Below are 25,859 nucleotides of genomic sequence, written 5' to 3'. Positions count from 1 at the left end.
CCGGTGACATCACAGAAGGCTCCTCTGTTATCCGGTGACATCACAGAAGGCTCCTCTGTTATCCGGTGACATCACAGAAGACTCCTCTGTTATCCGGTGACATCACAGAAGACTCCTCTGTTATCCGGTGACATCACAGACGGCTCCTCTGTTATCCGGTGACATCACAGAAGGCTCCTCTGTTATCCGGTGACATCACAGAAGGCTCCTCTGTTATCCGGTGACATCACAGAAGGCTCCTCTGTTATCCGGTGACATCACAGAAGGCTCCTCTGTTATCCGGTGACATCACAGAAGACTCCTCTGTTATCCGGTGACATCACAGACGGCTCCTCTGTTATCCGGTGACATCACAGAAGACTCCTCTGTTATCCGGTGACATCACAGAAGACTCCTCTGTTATCCGGTGACATCACAGAAGACTCCTCTGTTATCCGGTGACATCACAGAAGACTCCTCTGTTATCCGGTGACATCACAGACGGCTCCTCTGTTATCCGGTGACATCACAGAAGACTCCTCTGTTATCCGGTGACATCACAGAAGACTCCTCTGTTATCCGGTGACATCACAGACGGCTCCTCTGTTATCCGGTGACATCACAGAAGACTCTCCCCCCCCCCCCCCCCCCCTTGTCTTGGTCTCTCCCTCACACACTTGCAAATATTCAAAAAAAAAATTCAGGCCTGGAGGTAGAAGAAGATGTATGAAGATGAGGCACGGGGCTATGCGTCTCCATGGTTACCGACTACAACCCTAAGCTTCCGTCTGCTCCTCCGGTCACGTGTCCATCTGACGTTTGGAGGTCACAAGTTTGCGCCGCCCCCGGTCTCTAGGCGACATCTCCATAGTAACCTCCGGGAGCCTGCGTAACAAACAGCCCACGTGACCCAGCTGACATTCCGGGCAGAGCATCACTGCGCATGCGCTTACCGGAGCTGTAGTCAGCTGTGTCCTGTCACATGACTGCTATCTCCCTGGAAACGCGGTCTCTGTCTCCATGGTGACTGTTTACATTGATCCTGCCGGAGCTCCAGTGCAGCAGCAGCAGCAGCATGAGCCGGACCCTGAGCCGAGTACAGCCGGGGGGGCCCCGAGCACGGGACCGGGCCAGCCGCAGCTACGACTTCCTCTACGGTACCGGGAACGGCCCCTTATTGTATCCTAACCCAGGACCCTGTATACTCCATAACAATACCTGACACCCTGGACTATGTATACTAGATAATATCTGACACCCCCGACCCTGTATATTCCATAACAATACCTGACACCCCCGACCCTGTATACTCCACAACAATACCTGACACCCTGGACTATGTATACTAGATAATACCTGACACCCCAGACCCTGTATACTCCATAATACCTGACACCCTGGACTATGTATACTAGATAATATCTGACACCCCCGACCCTGTATACTCCATAACAATACCTGACACCCCGGACCCTGTATATTCCATAACAATATCTGACACCCCGGACCCTGTATACTCCATAACAATGGCTGACACCCCGACCCTGTATACTAGATAATACCTGACATCCCCGACCCTGTATACTCCATAACAATACCTGACACCCCCAACCCTGTACAATACATAATATCTGACACCCCGGACCCTGTATACTCCATAATATCTGACACCCCCGACCCTGTATACTCCATAACAATGGCTGACACCCCGACCCTGTATACTAGATAATACCTGACATCCCCGACCCTGTATACTCCATAACAATACCTGACACCCCCAACCCTGTACAATACATAATATCTGACACCCCGGACCCTGTATACTCCATAATATCTGACACCCCCGACCCTGTATACTCCATAACAATGGCTGACACCCCCGACCCTGTATACTCTATAATACCTGACACCCCCGACCCTGTATACTCCATAACAATACCTGACACCCCCAACCCTGTATACTCCATAACAATACCTGACACCCCCGACCCTGTATACTCCATAACAATACCTGACACCCCCAACCCTGTACAATACATAATATCTGACACCCCGGACCCTGTATACTCCATAATATCTGACACCCCCGACCCTGTATACTCCATAACAATACCTGACACCCCAGACCCTGTATACTCCATAACAATACCTGACACCCCCGACCCTGTATACTCCATAACAATGGCTGACACCCCCGACCCTGTATACTCTATAATACCTGACACCCCCGACCCTGTATACTCTATAATACCTGACACCCCCGACCCTGTATACTCCATAACAATACCTGACACCCCCGACCCTGTATACTCCATAACAATGGCTGACACCCCCGACCCTGTATACTCTATAATACCTGACACCCCCGACCCTGTATACTCCATAACAATACCTGACACCCCCGACCCTGTATACTCCATAACAATGGCTGACACCCCCGACCCTGTATACTCTATAATACCTGACACCCCCGACCCTGTATACTCCATAACAATACCTGACACCCCCGACCCTGTATACTCCATAACAATGGCTGACACCCTGGACTATGTATACTAGATAATATCTGACATATATAATAATCTTACATTTCATATCCCATACCTTATACACACTACGAAAACCTTACCCACACCTGTATATACCCACTTCTACAATCACCGCAGACGAAGTCGCGGGTACCAGCTAGTACTAGATAATATCTGACACACTGGACCCTGTATACTCCATAATATCTGACACCCTGGACCCTGTATACTCCATAACAATACCTGACACCCCCAACCCTGTACAATACATAATACCTGACACCCTGGACCCTGTATACTCCATAATATCTGACACCCTGGACCCTGCATGCTCCATAATACCTGACACCCTGGACCCTGTATACTCTATAATATCTGATACCTCGGATCCTATACACTTCATAATACCTGACACCCTGGACTATGTATACTAGATAATACCTGACACCCCGGACCCTGTATACTCCATAATATCTGACACCCTGGACTCTGTACACTCTATAATATCTGACACCCTGGATCCTGTATACTCTATAATACCTGACACCCTGGATCCTGTATACTCCATAATATCTGACACCCTGGACCCTGTACACTCCATAATACCTGACACCCTGGACTCTGTACACTCTATAATATCTGACACCCTGGATCCTGTATACTCTATAATACCTGACACCCTGGATCCTGTATACTCCATAATATCTGACACCCTGGACCCTGTACACTCCATAATACCTGACACCCTGGACTCTGTACACTCTATAATATCTGACACCCTGGATCCTGTATACTCTATAATATCTGACACCCTGGATCCTGTATACTACATAATACCTGACACCCCGACCCTGTACACTTCATAATACCTGACACCCTGGACTCTGTACACTCTATAATATCTGACACCCTGGATCCTGTATACTCTATAATATCTGACACCCTGGATCCTGTACACTCCATAATACCTGACACCCCAGACCCTGAATACTCTATAATATCTGATACCTCGGATCCTATACACTTCATAATACCTGACACCCTGGACTATGTATACTACATAATACCTGACACCCTGGACCCTGTATACATTATTAATCCCTGCTGTTGCCACTTTTCTCTTCAGATCCGGTGTACACGTTATCCAGTGAGAAGGACCATGTACAGACGGCGTTCAGAGCGCACGTGTCACATGACCGGATGGTGAGTGCCAGCATGGCGACCGCTTCCGACCCCTCAGCTGGGTAACAGCAGGAGAAGCTACAATCTCATATCACCAAATTCCTGAGCACCTGTGTCATTCCGAAGGGCTGGAAAGCTGTGTGACAACCTCTGTGGTAGCTATGATGGTGGCCATGTTTGTTTGTTTGGTCACCGAAAGAACAGAACAAAGATGGTGGACCTGAGGACATCTAATAACAGGAGGCGTCTCCTCCCCTCTGGTGCAGAGTACGGTGTGCTGGTGCAGGGTCCCCACTACTGATGGTGCAGGCTGCGGTGTGCTGGTGCAGGGTCCCCACTACTGATGGTGCAGGCTGCGGTGTGCTGGTCCAGGGTCCCCACTACTGATGGTGCAGGCTGCGGTGTGCTGGTCCAGGGTCCCCACTACTGGTGGTGCAGGCTGCGGTGTGTCGGTCCAGGGTCCCCACTATTGATGGTGCAGGCTGCGGTGTGCTGGTCCAGGGTCCCCACTACTGGTGGTGCAGGCTGCGGTGTGCTGGTCCAGGGTCCCCACTATTGATGGTGCAGGCTGCGGTGTGCTGGTCCAGGGTCCCCACTACTGGTGGTGCAGGCTGCGGTGTGCTGGTCCAGGGTCCCCACTACTGGTGGTGCAGGCTGCGGTGTGTCGGTCCAGGGTCCCCACTACTGGTGGTGCAGGCTGCGGTGTGTCGGTCCAGGGTCCCCACTACTGGTGGTGCAGACTACGGTGTGCTGGTCCAGGGTCCCCACTACTGGTGGTGCAGGCTGCGGTGTGCTGGTCCAGGGTCCCCACTACTGGTGGTGCAGGCTGCGGTGTGCTGGTCCAGGGTCCCCACTACTGGTGGTGCAGGCTGCGGTGTGTCGGTCCAGGGTCCCCACTACTGGTGGTGCAGACTACGGTGTGCTGGTCCAGGGTCCCCACTACTGGTGGTGCAGGCTGCGGTGTGTCGGTCCAGGGTCCCCACTACTGGTGGTGCAGGCTGCGGTGTGTCGGTCCAGGGTCCCCACTACTGGTGGTGCAGACTACGGTGTGCTGGTCCAGGGTCCCCACTACTGGTGGTGCAGACTACGGTGTGCTGGTCCAGGGTCCCCACTACTGGTGGTGCAGACTACGGTGTGCTGGTCCAGGGTCCCCACTACTGGTGGTGCAGGCTGCGGTGTGCTGGTCCAGGGTCCTCACTACTGGTGGTGCAGACTACGGTGTGCTGGTCCAGGGTCCCCACTACTGGTGGTGCAGGCTGCGGTGTGCTGGTCCAGGGTCCCCACTACTGGTGGTGCAGACTACGGTGTGCTGGTCCAGGGTCCCCACTACTGGTGGTGCAGGCTGCGGTGTGCTGGTCCAGGGTCCCCACTACTGGTGGTGCAGGCTGCGGTGTGCTGGTCCAGGGTCCCCACTACTGGTGGTGCAGGCTGCGGTGTGCTGGTCCAGGGTCCCCACTACTGGTGGTGCAGGCTGCGGTGTGCTGGTCCAGGGTCCCCACTACTGGTGGTGCAGGCTGCGGTGTGCTGGTCCAGGGTCCCCACTACTGGTGGTGCAGACTACGGTGTGCTGGTCCAGGGTCCCCACTACTGGTGGTGCAGGCTGCGGTGTGCTGGTCCAGGGTCCCCACTACTGGTGGTGCAGGCTGCGGTGTGCTGGTCCAGGGTCCCCACTACTGGTGGTGCAGGCTGCGGTGTGTCGGTCGAGGATCCTCCAGGCATGTTAGGATTGTCCTGGACATAATCCTGAGGATGTGTCATATCTGCCCTAGATGTCCCGTACATCGGGGGCAATATAGGAAGGATATTGGGGGTCATATATCAGACTGCACCAAATCTTCCTCAGGGCGGGGGCCACGGTACTGCCCCCACCCCAGTCACACATTGTCTGTCACTATAAATACAAGACCCCACTGTTATATACTGGGTACAGAAAGTATTCAGACCCCTTTAAGTTTTTCACTCTTTGTTTCATTGCAGCCATTTGCTAAAAGCAAAAAAGTTCATTTTATTTCTCATTACTGGACACTCAGCCCCATCTTGACAGAAAAAAACTGAAATGTAGATATTTTTGCAAATTTATTAAAAAAGAAAAGCTGAAATCTCCCCCGGCCATAAGTATTCAGCCGCTTTGCTCAGTTTTGAGTATTTGCCCCTTTTGAGCTCGTACAGCCCGGAGTATTCTTGATACAACAAGTTTCTCACATCTGGATTTGGGGATCCTCGGCCGTTCTTCCTGGCAGATCCTCTCCAGTTCCGTCAGGTTGGATGGTGAATATTGGTGGAGCCATTTTCAGGTCTCTCCAGAGATGCTCCATTGGGTTGAGGTCGGGGCTCTGCCTGGTTCGGTCAGGAATGGTCACAGAGTTGTTCCTTTGTTATTTTAGCTGTGTGCTGAGGGTCATCGTCTTGTTAGAAGGTGAACCTTCGGCCCAGTCTGAGGCCCAGAGCGCTCTGGGAGAGGTTTTCTTCCAGGATATCTCTGTACTTGGCCACATTCATCTTTCCTTCCATTACAACCAGTCGTCCTGTCCCTGTCCCATAGCCTGATGCTGCCACCGCCATGTCTCACTGTTGGATTGTATTGGGCAGGTGATGAGCAGGGCCTGGTTTTCTCCGCACATACCGCTTAGAATTAACACCAAAAAGTTCAATCTTCGTCTCATCAGACCAGAGAATCTTATTTCTCATAGTCTGGGAGTCCTTCATGTGTTTTTTTGGCTTTCCTATGTCTTGCACTGAGGAGAGGTTTCCTTCGGGCTCCTCTGCCATAAAGCCCCGACTGGTGGAGGCCGCAGTGATAGGTGACTTTGTGGGACTCTCTCCCATCCCCCTCCTGCATCTCTGGAGCTCGGCCACAGTGACCTTTGGTTTCTTCTTTACCTCTCTCATAGAGATGAGCGAATATACTCATTCGAATACCTCGGACACATAGCTCCCGGCGGCAGGGAAAGTGGGAGGGGCAGTAAAAATTCGCAGCCCCGGAAGTCTTTTTGCAGCGGGAGCTATGTGGCACCAAGGCTTTTCTCCCACGATTGCTCAGTTTGGGTGGACGGCCAGGTCTAGGAAGAGTTCTGGTCATCCCAAACTTCTTCCATGTAATGAACATGAAGGCCGCTGTGCTCTTAGGAACCTTGAGTGCTGCAGAAATTCTTTTATACCCTTGGCCAGATCTGTTTCTTGCCGCAATCCTGTCCCTGAGCTCCTTGGGCAGTTCCTTTGACCTCCTGATTCTCCTTTGATGTGACATGCTCTGTGAGGTCTTATATAGACAGGTCTGCGCCTTTCCTAATCAAGTCCAATCAGTTTAATTAAACTCAGCCGGACTCCAATGAAGGAGAAGAAGTATCTCAAGGAGGATCAGAAGGAAATGGACAGCATGTGAGTTACATATGAGGGTCACAGCAAAGGCTCCGAATACTTATGGCTGGGGGAGATTTCAGCTTTTCTTATTTAATAAATTTGCAAAAATATCTACATTTCTGTTGTTTTCTGTCAAAATGGGCTGAGTGTCTATTAATGAGAAATAAAAAGAACTTTTTTGCTTTTAGCAAATGGCTGCAATAAAAGAGTGAAAAATGTAAAGGGGTCTGAATATTTTCCGTACCCACTGAATATTTTGGGGTACCCCGTACAGACATTGTCTCTAATTTTTGTCTTTTTTTCTCTCAGCAAAAAATTCCAGAATTTCCCACAATGTTCAGTGAGTTGGTGCATGAGCCGCGATTCACCCTGCGCCTGCAGCTCCAAGACCCCGTCCCCCAATTCATTAATCGACAGTGGAGGGGAAGAGAGGAGCAAAGACTGAGCGCCATCCGTCAGCTGAATGTGTAAGTCACACCTGACAATGACCAGCAGGGGGCAGTGCAGCTACATAGTGATATTGTGTAATATCTGAGGATATACAGCAGGGGGCAGTGCAGCTACATAGTGATATTGTGTAATATCTGAGGATATACAGCAGGGGGCAGTGCAGATATATAGTGATATTGTGTAATATCTGAGGATATACAGCAGGGGGCAGTGCAGCTATATAGTGATATTGTGTAATATCTGAGGATATACAGCAGGGGGCAATGCAGCTATATAGTGATATTGTGTAATACCTGAAGATATACAGCAGGGGGCAGTGCAGATATATAGTGATATTGTGTAATACCTGAAGATATACAGCAGGGGGCAGTGCAGCTATATAGTGATATTGTGTAATACCTGAAGATATACAGCAGGGGGCAGTGCAGCTATATAGTGATATTTTGTAATACCTGAAGATATACAGCAGGGGGCAGTGCAGATATATAGTGATATTGTGTAATACCTGAAGATATACAGCAGGGGGCAGTGCAGCTATATAGTGATATTGTGTAATACCTGAAGATATACAGCAGGGGGCAGTGCAGCTATATAGTGATATTGTGTAATACCTGAAGATATACAGCAGGGGGCAGTGCAGCTATATAGTGATATTGTGTAATACCTGAAGATATACAGCAGGGGGCAGTGCAGCTATATAGTGATATTGTGTAATACCTGAAGATATACAGCAGGGGGCAGTGCAGATATATAGTGATATTGTGTAATATCTGAGGATATACAGCAGGGGCCAGTGCAGATATATAGTGATATTGTGTAATATCTGAGGATATACAGCAGGGGGCAGTGCAGCTATATAGTGATATTGTGTAATACCTGAAGATATACAGCAGGGGGCAGTGCAGATATATAGTGATATTGTGTAATACTGAGGATATACAGCAGGGGGCAGTGCAGCTATATAGTGATATTGTGTAATATCTGAAGATATACAGCAGGGGGCAGTGCAGATATATAGTGATATTGTGTAATATCTGAGGATATACAGCAGGGGCCAGTGCAGATATATAGTGATATTGTGTAATATCTGAGGATATACAGCAGGGGCCAGTGCAGATATATAGTGATATTGTGTAATATCTGAGGATATACAGCAGGGGCCAGTGCAGATATATAGTGATATTGTGTAATATCTGAGGATATACAGCAGGGGCAGTGCAGATATATAGTGATATTGTGTAATACTGAGGATATACAGCAGGGGTCAGTGCAGCTATATAGTGATATTGTGTAATACCTGAAGATATACAGCAGGGGGCAGTGCAGATATATAGTGATATTGTGTAATACTTGAGGATGTACAGCAGGGGCAGTGCAGACTTCTTTTTACACACATGTAATGACAGGCTGCACCTCCTTGCTGCTGCTCTCTCAGCTCCCACTGACATAGACGGCTTACTGTTAACCCTTTGTCTTCTCTTCCAGCGTGCCGCCATCGCCATCCTTCACCCGGGAAGATGCTGATCACAGAGACGTCTCTGGTAGGATCAGATACAAGTTTTTTGACAGGTACTTGTGCCCGTAGACTGCGGAGTCTGGCGTATAGGCAGAGCCAGATCTTCTATGATTCCTGACACATCTTTTTCACATTCACTAGCAATGAAGGGGTTACTGGCTCCCCACGGTCATGTGACATCTGCGCCCAGTGGCGTAACTAGCAAAGACTTGGTTCCCCTGCAAACTTTTGACTTGGAAGGGGGCCAAACAATCTAACAGCCATTTACACACACAATAATGTCCCAAAGTGGCCTCCAGACAGTATAATGTCTCATAGCGGTCCCTCCACACACTGTTATGCCCCACCATGGCCCCTGCACACACACACTATTATGCACCACAGTGGCCCCTGTACACACACTATTATGCACCACAGTGGCCCCTGTGCCCACACAGCATTATTCCCCATAGTGGCCCCTGTACACACACTATTATGCACCACAGTGGCCCCTGTGCCCACACAGCATTATTCCCCATAGTGGTCCACCCATGAACAATCAAAGATCCAGGGCAGATGAAGGAACATAAAAAACAATGTTACTTACCTCTCCCTGGCTCCGTCGCACTCCCCGCTATTTTCGGCCATTTTCAATTTTGGACCAGAAATCATGTGAGCCAGGTTATCTTCGCTATGCATAATGATGCTGGCCTGGTCTACATGATGTCTGTGACATCATCAAAGAGGCCCAGAGACTGCTGGAGTGCCGGAGAGGTGAGTAACACCCTCTTTTATGTTCCCTCACCTGCCCTGGGCCTCTGATCAGTATACTCTGGGGTTTGAAAAGACCCCAGAATATAATGATAGCAGTGTTTGTTGGGGTTCACAGGCCTGTGGCCTCACTTACCGATCCCCGCTTCTGCTCACAACCTCCTCCGTTTCCCGGGAGCAGGGAGAGGTAAGGAAACAGGGCCCATTACCTGGGTCCAGGAAGGCCCCCTAAGGTCCTGGGCCCTGTGGCTGCCGCTACCTCGGTATTTACGCCTCTGTCTTCACCACTCTTATCTTATGTCTCTTGTATTTCAGGCCGCTGATCCCGATCACGCAGCAGTCGGCGCCCGGCGTACTCCTTGCGGTCTCCAGGTGAGAGGATCGACCAGCAATGTACCCAGAGACACCCTAGTGTTTGGTTTCATGTACGCTGTACTAGCCGCCATCTTGGGTTAGGTCAGAGGTCACAGTCTCTTATCTGTAACAGGGCAGAGAACACCCCCCGGCCAGAGAGGGCAACCACACCCCTGGTGCGCACTGTGGGCATCCAAACTGACTACCGGGACAGTGAGGCACAGACTGACCCCTACAGTCCGGAGTTTGTGGTGCGGCCGGGGTCAGTGCCGGAGGTCCTGATGCTGGCGAACCTTACATGGGGTGAGTGTAACCTGTGACCTTTCTGTCTTTTCTTCCAAGATTTCTGCTCGCTGACAGTGAAGGGGAGCAGACAGTGCACAGCTGAGGGTTTGTTGCAGTGTATCACTTTAATAATCCTCTGTCTGCTTACGATCTCTGAGTCCCCAGGACGAGGGCTCCCGGCTGGACTGGCAGAGGTGGAGATGATAGAGCGGGCACGGGAGAAGCGAGCATGGGAGGCTGCCCTGCCCCCGTTGAGCGACCCCTTCCAGCTGGAGACGAGGAGGAAGATGATGGACGAGCAGGAGAGGAAGGAGTGGGCCTTCAGGGAGCAGGAGATCGAAAAGTAAGTCCAAGGTGCTCTGTGGGTGGAGCCTTGTGCAGTGCTCCGCCTCCTACTTACACCTCTTTATTTTAGGTTGCAGGCGGTGCGGCTGGAGGTGCTCCGGAAACTTCTCCAGAAACGGAAGGAAACCCAGAAAGAGCTGGATAGTAAGAGACTGGACGCCAAATGGGCGAAGCTGCAGCGCGAGAAGGAAGAGCGAGCCGAGCACATCCACAGAGAGCACATCAAAGGTGAGGGGCGTAATGGCGGATAATATATAACCCCTCCCTGATATTTAATGTCCTGTATTATATATAACCCTCCCCTGGTATATAATGTCCTGTATTATATATAACCCCTCCCTGATATATAATGTCCTGTATTATATATAACCCTCCCCTGGTATATAATGTCCTGTATTATATATAACCCCTCCCTGATATATAATGTCCTGTATTATATATAACCCTCCCCTGGTATATAATGTCCTGTATTATATATAACCCCTCCCTGATATATAATGTCCTGTATTATATATAACCCCTCCCTGATATATAATGTCCTGTATTATCTATAACCCTCCCCCGGTATATAATGTCCCCCATGCCATTATATAATGTCCGCTATCACATGACACACACACATATATATACATACATATACACCTTATATCTCGGCATCTTCTGCAGCCATCAGGAAGTTGTCTCAGAAGATGAAGAACGTGGAGGAGAGGCTAGAGAGACGGGACGTGATCAGGGACTACACGGACCACTCCTCCCAGGCGTACGCTCCGCTCTCTCGCATCGGTTACTTCCCAGACCGCCTGTCAGAGCAGTTTGTGGTGAAGAGCCCCTTCCTGAGCTCCTACCAGGGTAAGAGAAGGAAAAATATCTTTGTACTGTGTTAGCCAGTGGATATGAAATATAAAAAAATTAAAAAAATTTGGAGGAGTCTTCAGTAGCTGATACCTTTATTAATGGCTAACTAAACATGATGACATATTGCAAGCTTTCGGGATTACTAAAATGAGCCCTGATGAAGGGATCAACTACTGAAGACTCCAGGGGAGGATAGTGATTGTGGTGGATACAGCGACCTGCCCTGTTATATCTGCCCCTGTGGCCCCTGCAATCTGGTAATAACAAAAAAGGCCACAGGGGGAGCTCCTGAATGATAGCATGTCTTCTACTCTAGTCACATCTACAGCTGCAAGTCTGTATAGAGCATGACCAGCTATATGACATTATAAAATGGGCAGTGTACACACCAGGCAGCTACATGTACCACAATGCCGTGTGTCAGAGTGCAGTGCATTATGTAATCTGAGTGAAGAGGTTATAGCAAGAGTTTTGGTGCAGCATTGGCTGTGACTATAGGCCAGAAACTCTGTCTGGTGAACTGAAGGTGATAACATTTTGTTCTGTTTAGGTTTACTGGACCTGGAGGCAAATCTCCCCGACTTTGTAACACAGCCGCGTATCCGCATCCCAAAACCCAAGAGCAGCACCAAAGACGGCTTCATGAAACGACAGGCCCTGCTGGAGCGGCAGATGCAACAAGTGCATGAGGTCAGACTGATGGTTGAGGCATTAGTCTCTGTTATCAGCCATGTCAGGAGAGGAGAGGCCGACTGTAGGACAGGGGAATACAATCTATTACTATCTGTTATCAGCCATGTCAGGAGAGGAGAGGCCGACTGTAGGACAGGGGAATACAATCTATTACTATCTGTTATCAGCCATGTCAGGAGAGGAGAGGCCGACTGTAGGACAGGGGAATACAATCTATTACTATCTGTTATCAGCCATGTCAGGAGAGGCCGACTGTAGGACAGGGGAATACAATCTATTACTATCTGTTATCAGCCATGTCAGGAGAGGAGAGGCCGACTGTAGGACAGGGGAATACAATCTATTACTATCTGTTATCAGCCATGTCAAGAGAGGAGAGGCCAACTGTAGGACAGGGGAATACAATCTATTACTATCTGTTATCAACCATGTCAGGAGAGGAGAGGCCGACTGTAGGACAGGGGAATACAATCTATTACTATCTGTTATCAGCCATGTCAGGAGGGGAGAGGCCGACTGTAGGACAGAGGAATACAATCTATTACTATCTGTTATCAACCATGTCAGGAGAGGAGAGGCCGACTGTAGGACAGGGGAATACAATCTATTACTATCTGTTATCAGCCATGTCAGGAGAGGAGAGGCCGACTGTAGGACAGGGGAATACAATCTATTACTATCTGTTATCAGCCATGTCAGGAGAGGCCGACTGTAGGACAGGGGAATACAATCTATTACTATCTGTTATCAGCCATGTCAGGAGAGGAGAGGCCGACTGTAGGACAGGGGAATACAATCTATTACTATCTGTTATCAACCATCTCAGGAGAGGAGAGGCCGACTGTAGGACAGGGGAATACAATCTATTACTATCTGTTATCAGCCATGTCAGGAGAGGAGAGGCCGACTGTAGGACAGGGGAATACAATCTATTACTGTATGTTATCAGCCATGTCAGGAGAGGCCGACTGTAGGACAGGGGAATACAATCTATTACTATCTGTTATCAGCCATGTCAGGAGAGGCCGACTGTAGGACGGGGAATACAATCTATTACTATCTGTTATCAGCCATGTCAGGAGAGGCCGACTGTAGGACAGGGAATTTAATCTGAGTAGTACTGTGTAGGATGTGACTGTAGAGGCACAGGACAGGTAGTGTTGTCATAGGGTTGTGTCATCCATTTTGATGTGGGTCTTTCTCCATATTCAGGCTCTTCTGGAAAAGAAAAACAAATCCCCCCAGGCAGATAAGCCGCTGCGCTTCCTGCAGAAGATAGAGAAGCCGGCGCCCCGCCCTGTCACCCCCAGAGTGCCGGATCCCCCCGAGGTGAGCATGGATCACTGGCTCATAGAGGTAGCCTGTGATTGCCATGTATGCCAGGGCTGTAACCCCCATAATTCTCCCTTTCAGGGTGATGAGGAGAAGGAGTTGGCTGTGATCTTCTTACAGAAGCTGATCCGTGGACGAGCAGTGCAGAACATGGTATGCCATCTTGTAATAATGTAGTATTGCCTCTAGAGGGCAGCCATGGGCAGGTGCTGCAAGTGGGACCTCTGTTCACCCTCAGACCACCCGCCCTGTGTGTGCCAGTTTCCCCCCTGAGTTGGGGTGTAATCTATGTCTGTGTCGTCTCTCATTGCAGATGTTTGAAGGGAAGGAGAAGCGCCTGGAGCTTGTCCGAGAGCTGCGCACGACGCACGCCCTGCAGGAGGAGGGGCAACTGCTTAAGAAAGCTGAGAAGGAGGCGACACTCGCTCTACAGAGACAACGGGAACTCGATGAGCACAAGGTGCGCTACAGCCGTATAAGTATCAGGAACACATCATAACCGGGTCTGTCCAAGAATGGACTACAGTCACAACCAGAGCTGCAGTCATATTCCTGCTGTTAAAATAAGCCTTATACAATCACTGCCAGAGCTGCATTCTTAATTCTGCTGTTAGGTTAAGTTCTATATTAGACTCACAGTTTTACCGTTACATGAAGTTTTTTTCCTCCGGTGTCATTCCGAACTGCATTTACAATTCTGTTACATGAAGTCCTGTATTACAATCACAGCCAGAGCTGCGTTCACAATCCCATGGTTACATGAAGTCCTGTATTACAGTTACAGCCAGAGCTGCGTTCACAATCCCATGGTTACATTAAGTCCTATTCACAGTTCTACTGTTATATCTAGTCTTGTCCTCCAGTCACATACAGAGCTGCATTCACAGTCTTGCTGTTACTTGAAGTCCTATACTCCAGTCACATACAGAGCATTTGTGATATTAACCCTTTGTAATGCGGCCTCCCTGCGTTGTATTCCTTTCCCTGTCCTTCCACAGTCCTCCGTGGTAGACGAGCAGCTGTCCTGGCTGGAGGGAGAGGTCCTGTCAGACATGTTTGATTTCCTCTCCAAAGAGCTGGTCAGGCTCCAGGAGGAGCGAAGGATCCACGCCTTTGCTATGCTCGCTGAGCGCCATCGACGCATCCGAGAAGCAGAAGAGAGTGGGCGGAGACAGGTGGAGGAAAGGCGGAGACGGGAAGAAGATGAGATCTTCAGGCAGGTGAGTTCAGAAATGACTTCCAGAATTCTGCGAGAACCTCCAGGTATAACTGTCCTGTATGTTGTCATGTACATTTGTGTCCTGTAAGATAAGATAAGATAATCCTTTAATAGTCCCACATTGGGGAAATTTCAATGTGGGGCTATTAAAGGATTGTCTTATCTCTGTATGTTGTAATATACATTTGTGTCCTGTATGTTATCATGTAAGGGTGCATGCACACTACGTAACACTGGGCGTGTATCAGAGCCGTACACGCCGGCGTTACAGCAGGGCTGCCGAACACTTCCCATTCACTTCAATGGGAGCGCTCGTAAACGCCGCTGTTACGAGCGCTCCCATTGAAGTGAATGGGAAGTGTTCGGCAGTCTGCTGTAATGCCGGCGTGTACGGCTCTGATACACGCCCGGCGTTACGTAGTGTGCATGCACCCTAACAGTTGTGTCCTGTATGTTGTATTGTACGGTTGTGTCCTGTATGTTTTATTGTACGGTCGTCAATAGTTTCTTATTTGAGAAAGGGGGAGGGGTTTGGACAAGAGGATATGAGGTAGGGGGGACATAGAGGTAAATGGGTGGTTTTCATTGTTTTACCAGATATTTACTTGATATTTTTGCTTCCTTGGGAGACACTTTTTTATTTTTTGCCAGTAAGGTGTAAATGCAGAAAGTTTGTTCCATTTCTTTAAGTGTAATGAAGTTTCATTGTAACAAAACCATAACAAACGTGACATACAGAAAGGTGCGTAAACTATACCATAAGCCCATAGGCAAAGTATCAAGTGCAAGACCGGTCAAAGGAAAAACAAATATGAAAAGAATCAAGGACTGAGAAAAGGAATATTCTGTTTCTTCTTGGGCAAATTTTGGTTTTGACTTCTGTGAGTTTTAAGTCGCCTGTGCTTCCAGTTTGAGGAGATGACACTTCTCACTGCCGGAATTATGTGAGATCCAAGTGATTTATTATGTCCGACAACTGCTTGGATTTGTAAGAAGCAGAACCCAAGTCCTGGTGATGGGGAACGTCCAACGATAGAGTCTTGTTTAGCTCTGTGAATACTTGGAGCAGAAGGTTTTTAATAATAGGACACTTCCGCCATGTGCGCTGATGTGTATTCTGCCATTTTGGTTCAAATGTGTTTCTTGAGTTAATAACATATCACATTTGAGGGATTCGGCTTCTCGTATATGGACTGTCTCATCCTTTGGTGTTTATAGTGGATATTTTTATGGTCATTTTGTGTCTTATGTGTTGTTGGAAAGTCTTCACACCCCTTTATCTCTGTCACATTTTGTCACAACCACAAACTTAAATGTATTTTCTTGGGATTTTCAGTGATAACAACACAAAGTATCAGATAATTGTGAAGTGGAAGGAAAATGATAGAAGGTTATCAACATTGTAACCCAATAAACATCTGACAAGTGTGACGTGCAAAAGTCTTCAGCCCCCTATAGCAATACTCTGTAGAGCCGCCTATGGCTGCAGTTCCAGCTACAAGTCTTCTGGGCTCGGTCTCAGCTTTGCACATCTAGAGATGGGATTTCTGCCCCTTCTTCTTCTTTGCAGGCAGATTGGATGGAGCGTCTGTGATCAGTAATTCTCATGTCATGTCACAGATGCTCAATGGGATTTGGGTCTGGGCTCTGACTGGGCCATTCTAAGGGTGCATTCACACTACAGATACGCTGACTGATTCTGAACGTTAAAACGCGTTCAGAATCAGCACGTATAAAGCAGATCCCATTTATTTCAATGACAGCCGGCATACGAGCGCTCCCCATTGAAATGAATGGGCTGCTTTTTTCTCTACAAGCACTCCCATTGAAGTGAAAGGGAGTGTTTATAAGCGCTTGCGTGTGCGGCTCGGAATGAGCTGAGCGCTTACGCCGTGTGAAGGGGCCCACAGAGAAAAAAGCAGCCCATTCATTTCAATGGGGAGCACTCGTTTGCCGGCTGTCATTGAAATGAATGGGATCTGCTTTATACGTGCTGATTCTGAACGCGTTTTAACGTTCAGAATCAGTCAGCGTATCCGTAGTGTGAATGCACCCTAACAGAGGAATATTCTGTGATCTAAACCATTCACTGGAGCTCGGGCCGGAGGTTTCGGGTCATTGCTGGAATCTCCTTCCCAGTCTCAAGTCTTTTTGCAGCCTCCAGTCTCAGGTTTTCTTCCAGGATTGCCCTGTATTTAGCTCCATCCATCTTCCCATCACCTCTGTCCCTGCTGTCTCCCCCAGCATGATGCTGCCCCCTATGTGTCACAGTGGGGATGATGGGGTATTCAGGGGGAGGGGCAGGGTTACTTTCCCACCACACATAGCACGTTGCATTTAGGCCATAAAGTTCCCCTTTGGTCTCCTCTCACCTTCTCCCACATGTTTGCGGCGTCCCCCTATATGTCTTGTGGCCATAAACTGCAGACGTCACTTCTTACGTCTTTCTTACAACAATGGTTCCTTCTTGCCGCTCTTCCATATAGATTGTCAGATTTGTGGGGTGCGCAGTGACCTCTAGTTGTCCTGTGGGCAGATTCTCCTGTACCTGAGGATTTCGGCAGCTCCTCCACACTGACCATGGGCCTCTTGGCGGCTTCTCTGACCAGCGCTCTCCATGTCAGTGATCTGTTAGTTTAGGTGGGCGGCCATGTCTTGTAGGCTTGTAGATACTTTCTCTATTTTTGGATGATGGATTGATCAGGGCTCCTTGGGATGCTCAAAGCTTGGGATATATTTTTAAAACCTGACCCTGCTTTACACTCCTCCACAACTTTATCTCTGAGCTGTCTGGTGAGTTCCTTGATCTTCATGATGCAGTTTGGTCATTTGTGTTCTCTAATAAACCACTGAGGCCTTCACAGAACAGATATATATATATATACTGAGACTACATTACACACATCCGGACTCTATTAACTCATTATGGGACTTCTGAAGACAATTGTGTGCACTGGATTATATTTAGTGGTATCAGAGTACAGGGGGCTGAAGACTTGTCAGATTTTTATTGAATTACAGTGTTGATAATCTTGTATCGTTTTCCTTCCACTTCACAATTATATGATGCTTTGTGTTGGTTGTCACATTTAAGTTTGTGGTTGTAAGCTGAGAAAATGTGACAAAGTTCAAGGGGTGTGAAGACTTTTTGTGAATGTTTTACTCTCAGGTCTTGGATTTCTGGACTTGACTTGTGATGAGTTAGTGATGTTCTCAGGTATAGAGTTTAGGATGACTATGAATAAGAACAAACATTAAAAGAATAAAGTATGAACATATAGAAGGTAAGCAGACATATAGCGCTGGACATCGCAGGTAGAGGCAGGAGTGTGAGCCCGTAGTTATACGAAAGTGGAGGTTCCTTGGTAGTTGGAGAGTGTTAGGAATGGTTTCCTTCTCTTACACGTGTCTTCCATTTGCTTTCGGTTCTTGTAAGGCTCCGTTCTCACGGAGTAACGCGCTGCTCATTTAGACGCATATACACATGTCAGAGCGAGGCGCTTCAAAACATATCCCATTGATTTCAATGGGTGCCGGCTTACGCGCACTACACATTGAAATCAATGGGAGCCTTTATAACCCATTCATTTCAATAGGTAGCGCGCGTAAGCCGGCACCCATTGAAGTCAATGGGATCTGTTTTGAAGCGCCTCGCTCTGACATGTCTATACGTGTCTAAATGAGCGGCGCGTTACTCCGTGTGAACGGAGCCTTAGAGTAGAAGGGTTTTGGATGGGGGGGATGGGTTCTTGTTTGTCCTGGATGTTACTATGTATGTGACTGACGATGTAGTCCTTGGTGATAGCGCCATCTTGGACAGCACTTCAATGCTCAGTTTCCAGCACGAACTCAGGCATCAGCTCAAGGTCACGTCTCAACACCCCACCCCCCTGGTTCCCTCTGGCCAAATATGAAACCAAACTAGTTTTTGCGTCTTCATCTGAAGTTAGATGACAGCTCCTTGCCTCCGATCGATGTATGCTCTAGTTATTGCTCAGGTCTTAAGTCGCCATACTATCACATGGCCAAGCTCCACCCCCGTGTCCTGTAGGTTATAATGTACAGTTGTGTCCTGTAGGTTATAATACACCTTTGTCTCCTGATGATTGTAGGTTATAAAGCACAGTTGTGTTCTGCAGGTTGTTAATATTCATCAGAATACAGTGGACTCGTATCTAGAAGACGTCATCCTGAACACAGCCATAAATACTGCAGACGATCAGGCGAGAGAGGAGATCCAGAGGAAAGCTCAAGAGATCAATGACATTGCTTACGAGATAGAGAACAGGTGAGGGCGCCAATCTAACACCAGTATATTATGGGAGATAGGTCCTCCATGCTGCTCAGTAGTGTCCTGAGTGTAGTATTACAGTCATCACCTGTCCTGTCCTCCTGTCATTCTAAGTGACCTGTATTTATAGGGTCACTGATTCATCCCCAGCTGGTCGTGTCCTCCTGTCAGTCTGTGTGACCTCCACTCATACAGTCAGTGGTCCAGTCTCCGCAGGTCTGGTCCTTTTATCAGTCTCAATTGCCAGTACTCATACAATCGCTCATCTAGTTTCCACAGGTTATGTCCTCCTGTCAGTCTCAGTGACCTCTACTCATACAGTCAGTGGTCCAGTCTCCGCAGGTCATGTCCTCCTGTCAGTCTCAGAGACCCTACTCATACAGTCAGTGGTCCAGTCTCCGCAGGTCATGTCCTCCTGTCAGTCTCAGTGACCTCTACTCATACAGTCAGTGGTCCAGTCTCCGCAGGTCATGTCCTCCTGTCAGTCTCAGTGACCCCTACTCATACAGTCAGTGGTCCAGTCTCCGCAGGTCATGTCCTCCTGTCAGTCTCAGTGACCTCTACTCATACAGTCAGTGGTCCAGTCTCCGCAGGTCATGTCCTCCTGTCAGTCTCAGTGACCCCTACTCATACAGTCAGTGGTCCAGTCTCCGCAGGTCATGTCCTCCTGTCAGTCTCAGAGACCCTACTCATACAGTCAGTGGTCCAGTCTCCGCAGGTCATGTCCTCCTGTCAGTCTCAGAGACCCTACTCATACAGTCAGTGGTCCAGTCTCCACAGGTTTTGTCCTCCTGTCAGTCTCAGTGACCTCTACTCATACAGTCAGTGGTCCAGTGACCACAGGTCGTGTCCTCCTGTCAGTCTCAGTGACCTCTACTCATACAGTCAGTGGTCCAGTCTCCGCAGGTCATGTCCTCCTGTCAGTCTCAGAGACCTCTACTCATACAGTCAGTGGTCCAGTCTCCGCAGGTCTGGTCCTTTTATCAGTCTCAATTGCCAGTACTCATACAGCCGCTCATCTAGTCTCCGCAGGTTATGTCCTCCTGTCAGTCTCAGTGACCTTACTCATACAGTCAGTGGTCCAGTGACCACAGGTCGTGTCCTCCTGTCAGTCAGTGTGTAAATGATGTAGCACTGTGCCTCTTCCTTACAGCCGCACCCGTCTTCAGTCGGAGGAGATTGTAGCTGAGCTGGTTTACAGCTTTCTTATTCCTGAGATCCAAAAGAACAGCATGAGAGAAAGAGGTGAGAGAGTACAGACGTGTATGTACCGTATACTCTGCTGAGTCTCCTTCACTGCCTCCTAACCTTGTTTTCTTCCCTGGTTCTGCAGTGAGGAACTCCCAGCGGAGACATCTCCAGGCCGCGCACCGCGTGATACACAGTGATACGGAGACTATGCTGGATGAGGCCGCTCCGCCAGTGCAACCCCCAGCCGAGCAGCATAGCAGATCTAGAGAGACTGAGTGATGGGTGCAGACCCTCTACTGTGTGCCTCAGACCCTAGCGACCCCCCATACTAACCCCCATCAGCACCACAAAGTGACCACTAACAGTGTATTGGGAAGTGATGGAGGAGGGGCTACATTATACCGTGCTACAAACTCCGCCTCCTTGTGTACTGCTTCTCATATTATAGCAGGTCCTGCCGCATTAGAAATGGTCACTGCTCACGGTCAGGGGGGAAGAAAATCCGCTATAAGAGCACAATGGGTTAAACATGATGGCTGCCTCAGGGCCTATGGTCTGAAGGGGCTCAGGACACCAAGAAAGCAAGGTCCTGGCAACAGCCAATGCAGATGTGTGTGTGTGTGTGTGTGTATATATATATATATATATATATATATATATATATATATATGGACCTCCGTCACAATATCAAACATACACATGCAGAACCCCCCATTGCCAGTCAAGGGCAGGAACCTGGGGCTAAGCAGTGGTCATATGTAAACTCATTGACAACAAGAATTGGGCCCAAAATGTGTCCTGGTCCTGGTGAGTCTCCTCAGTGTGATGTGATGACAATATTACAGCAAGGGGGGAGGGTATGAGGCGCAGGCTCTAGGACCTTGATGGCACCTCTAGCCTGGATACAAGATGAGATACGGCAGGACATGGAGGTATATACAGAATCTGGACTGTTAGAGTCTTTGTATCACTAGTAAGGGTGACCAACCATCCTATGCGATGTCTCCACATTATCACAGCAGCAGGGGACAGGACTGAAGCGCTCACCACAAGACCCCAATACTCCAAACCGACTGTCACCAGATCCCAGATCATCACTAGAGGACACAAATCCAGTCTGTCCTGTGCAGGGGTTCTGTTCACAACATCACTGCAGGTGAAGGTGACGGATTGTCAATGGCAGGACATGGGATTGTCAAGGAGGGGGGAGCGGAAGGGGTAATGACAGTGATCCCTGAGTCTGGATTGTGGACAAGGACCCTGCAGTATCTGCTCGTGCTTGTTGGGGAATCAGACCGTCCTCTTTATTGGTGATCTGCCTGGGCGTGTTGTTCACCTAATATGTACCCTCACATAACCACTGCACCCAATACTTATCTGCATCCGTGTGTAAGGTGCTGGGCTGTGGTGCCTGTGTGACAATGTGACTCCACCCCTAGGGATAAACCCCGCCCCCAGTTAGATTAGTACAGATACTATAGTCATGGCCAAAAGTTTTGAGAATGACACAAATCTTCTATTGTCACATGATCTGCTCCCTCTGGTTTCTGTGTGTTTGTCAGATGTTTTTATCACATACAGAAATAGAATTGCAATCATATTCTGAGTAATAAAAGCTTATAGTGACAGTTAGAATGAGTTAATGCAGCGTTGCAATATTTGCAGTGTTGCCCCTTCTTCTTCAGGACCTCTGCAATTCTCCCTGGCAGCTCTCAAACACCTTCTGCACCAAATCCTGACTGATAGCCGTCCATTCTTGCACAATCAATGCTTGCATTTTGTCAGAATTTGTAGGTTTTTGTTTGTCCACCCGTCTCTTGATGATTGACCACAAGTTCTCAATGGGATTAAGATCTGGGGAGTTTCCAGGCCATGGACCCAAAATCTCTCTGTTTTGTTCCCTGAGCCATTTAGTTCTCCCCTTTGCTTTATGGCAAGGTGCTCCATCATGCTGGAAAAGGCATTGTTGATGGCCAAACTGCTCTTGGACGGTTGGGAGAAGTTGATCTTGGAGGACATTCTGGTCCCATTCTTTATTCATGGCTGTGTTTTTAGGCAAGACTGTGAGAGAGCCGATTCCCTTGGCTGAGAAGCAACCCCACACATGAATGGTTTCAGGATGCTTTACAGTGGGCATGAGACAAGACTGGTGGTAGCGCTCACCTCGTCTTCTCCCAATAAGCTGTTCTCCAGATGTCCCAAACAATCGAGAAGGGGATTCATCAGAGAAAATGACTTTCCCCCAGTCCTCAGCAGTCCACTCCCTGTACCTTTTGCAGAATATCAGTCTGTCCCTGATGTTTTTTCTGGAGAGAAGTGGCTTCTTTGCTGCCCTCCTTGAGACCAGGCCTTGCTCCAAGAGTCTCCGCCTCACAGTGCGTGTAGATATACTCACACTTGCCTGCTGCCATTCCTGAGCAAGCTCTGCACTGCTGGTAGCCCGATCCTGCAGCTCAAACACTTTTAAGAGACGGTCCTGGCGCTTGCTGGTCTTTCTTGGGCGCCCTGGAGCCTTTTTGCCAACAATGGAACCTCTCTCCTTGAAGTTCTTGATGATGCGATAGATTGTTGACTGAGGTGCAATCTTTCTAGCTGCGATACTCTTCCCTGTTAGGCCATTTTTGTGCAGTGCAATGATGACTGCACGTGTTTCTTTAGAGATAACCATGGTTAACAAAAGAGAAACAATGATGCCAAGCACCAGCCTCCTTATACAGTGTCCAGTGGTGTCATTCTTACTTAATCATGACAGATTGATCTCCAGCCCTGTCCTCATCAACACCCACACCTGTGTTACTGGAGCAATCACTGAAACGATGTTAGCTGGTCCTTTTAAGGCAGGGCTGCAATGATGTTGAAATGTGTTTTGGGGGATAAAGTTCATTTTCTAGGCAAATATTGACTTTGCAGGTAATTGCTGTTAAGCTGATCACTATAACATTCTGCAGTATATGCAAATTGCCATTAGGAAAATTGAAGCAGTAGACTTTGTAAAAATTAATATTTGTATCATTCTCAAAACTTTTGGCCATGACTGTAGATTACAGGTGAGCTCTGATCAGACACTGGGTCTTACCACAAGAGGGCAGAAAAGTAAAACTACGAAGGTGCGGTGGTGGTCAGAGTCACATGACCGGTCCCTCAGCGTGATCCAAGCTTCATGGGCGATGCCATATAACACAAGAGTCTGAAGATGAGTCGCAGCGTGCGTAATACAAGGAGACCAGGGGCAAGCCATAGAAATGACAGGTCCTTGTCACTTGTGTACATCATCATGGCAACAGTAGAAGAATGACATATATAGACGTTACCCAGAAAACACTGCTCTGACCATAGGATTAGATACACAGCTCAGTATACAGTATCACACGGGATAGGATTAGATACACAGCTCAGTATACAGTATCACACGGGATAGGATTAGATACACAGCTCAGTATACAGTATCACACGGGATAGGATTAGATACACAGCTCAGTATACAGTATCACACGGGATAGGATTAGATACACAGCTCAGTATACAGTATCACACGGGATAGGATTAGATACACAGCTCAGTATACAGTATCACACGGGATAGGATTAGATACACAGCTCAGTATACAGTATCACACGGGATAGGATTAGATACACAGCTCAGTATACAGTATCACACGGGATAGGATTAGATACACAGCTCAGTATACAGTATCACACGGGATAGGATTAGATACACAGCTCAGTATACAGTATCACACGGGATAGGATTAGATACACAGCTCAGTATACAGTATCACACGGGATAGGATTAGATACACAGCTCAGTATACAGTATCACACGGGATAGGATTAGATACACAGCTCAGTATACAGTATCACACGGGATAGGATTAGATACACAGCTCAGTATACAGTATCACACGGGATAGGATTAGATACACAGCTCAGTATACAGTATCACACGGGATAGGATTAGATACACAGCTCAGTATACAGTATCACACGGGATAGGATTAGATACACAGCTCAGTATACAGTATCACACGGGATAGGATTAGATACACAGCTCAGTATACAGTATCACACGGGATAGGATTAGATACACAGCTCAGTATACAGTATCACACGGGATAGGATTAGATACACAGCTCAGTATACAGTATCACACGGGATAGGATTAGATACACAGCTCAGTATACAGTATCACACGGGATAGGATTAGATACACAGCTCAGTATACAGTATCACACGGGATAGGATTAGATACACAGCTCAGTATACAGTATCACACGGGATAGGATTAGATACACAGCTCAGTATACAGTATCACACGGGATAGGATTAGATACACAGCTCAGTATACAGTATCACACGGGATAGGATTAGATACACAGCTCAGTATACAGTATCACACGGGATAGGATTAGATACACAGCTCAGTATACAGTATCACACGGGATAGGATTAGATACACAGCTCAGTATACAGTATCACACGGGATAGGATTAGATACACAGCTCAGTATACAGTATCACACGGGATAGGATTAGATACACAGCTCAGTATACAGTATCACACGGGATAGGATTAGATACACAGCTCAGTATACAGTATCACACGGGATAGGATTAGATACACAGCTCAGTATACAGTATCACACGGGATAGGATTAGATACACAGCTCAGTATACAGTATCACACGGGATAGGATTAGATACACAGCTCAGTATACAGTATCACACGGGATAGGATTAGATACACAGCTCAGTATACAGTATCACACGGGATAGGATTAGATACACAGCTCAGTATACAGTATCACACGGGATAGGATTAGATACACAGCTCAGTATACAGTATCACACGGGATAGGATTAGATACACAGCTCAGTATACAGTATCACACGGGATAGGATTAGATACACAGCTCAGTATACAGTATCACACGGGATAGGATTAGATACACAGCTCAGTATACAGTATCACACGATAGGATTAGATACAGCTCAGTATACAGTATCACACGGGATAGGATTAGATACACAGCTCAGTATACAGTATCACACGGGATAGGATTAGACACAGCTCAGTATACAGTATCACACGGGATAGGATTAGACACAGCTCAGTATACAGTATCACACGGGATAGGATTAGAGACACAGCTCAGTATACAGTATCACACGGGATAGGATTAGATACACAGCTCAGTATACAGTATCACACGGGATAGGATTAGATACACAGCTCAGTATACAGTATCACACGGGATAGGATTAGATACACAGCTCAGTATACAGTATCACACGGGATAGGATTAGATACACAGCTCAGTATACAGTATCACACGGGATAGGATTAGATACACAGCTCAGTATACAGTATCACACGGGATAGGATTAGATACACAGCTCAGTATACAGTATCACACGGGATAGGATTAGATACACAGCTCAGTATACAGTATCACACGGGATAGGATTAGATACACAGCTCAGTATACAGTATCACACGGGATAGGATTAGATACACAGCTCAGTATACAGTA

At 47.9% G+C, this 25,859-nt stretch overlaps 1 protein-coding gene across 1 annotated transcript; it reads left to right on the top strand.

Moving 5' to 3' along the window:
- The first annotated feature begins 996 nt into the window (after nt 1-996).
- Nucleotides 997-20,741, top strand: CFAP91 (cilia and flagella associated protein 91). The gene is given in 18 exon segments (XM_075263351.1): nt 997-1,044; nt 1,046-1,136; nt 3,634-3,710; nt 7,359-7,516; nt 8,985-9,068; nt 10,081-10,137; nt 10,253-10,422; nt 10,570-10,747; nt 10,820-10,977; nt 11,416-11,598; nt 12,155-12,294; nt 13,510-13,626; nt 13,711-13,782; nt 13,943-14,089; nt 14,628-14,849; nt 18,988-19,136; nt 20,293-20,384; nt 20,473-20,741. Coding segments are annotated over 18 exon segments (2,277 nt in total). The 5' UTR covers nt 997-999; the 3' UTR covers nt 20,610-20,741.
- Nucleotides 20,742-25,859: the final 5,118 nt, after the last annotated feature.

This window comes from Leptodactylus fuscus, chromosome 2, assembly GCF_031893055.1.
Source record: "Leptodactylus fuscus isolate aLepFus1 chromosome 2, aLepFus1.hap2, whole genome shotgun sequence".
Lineage (NCBI taxonomy): Eukaryota > Metazoa > Chordata > Amphibia > Anura > Leptodactylidae > Leptodactylus > Leptodactylus fuscus.
Note: the sequence above shows the minus strand (reverse complement) of the source record. Positions and strands in the feature narration are given on the sequence as shown.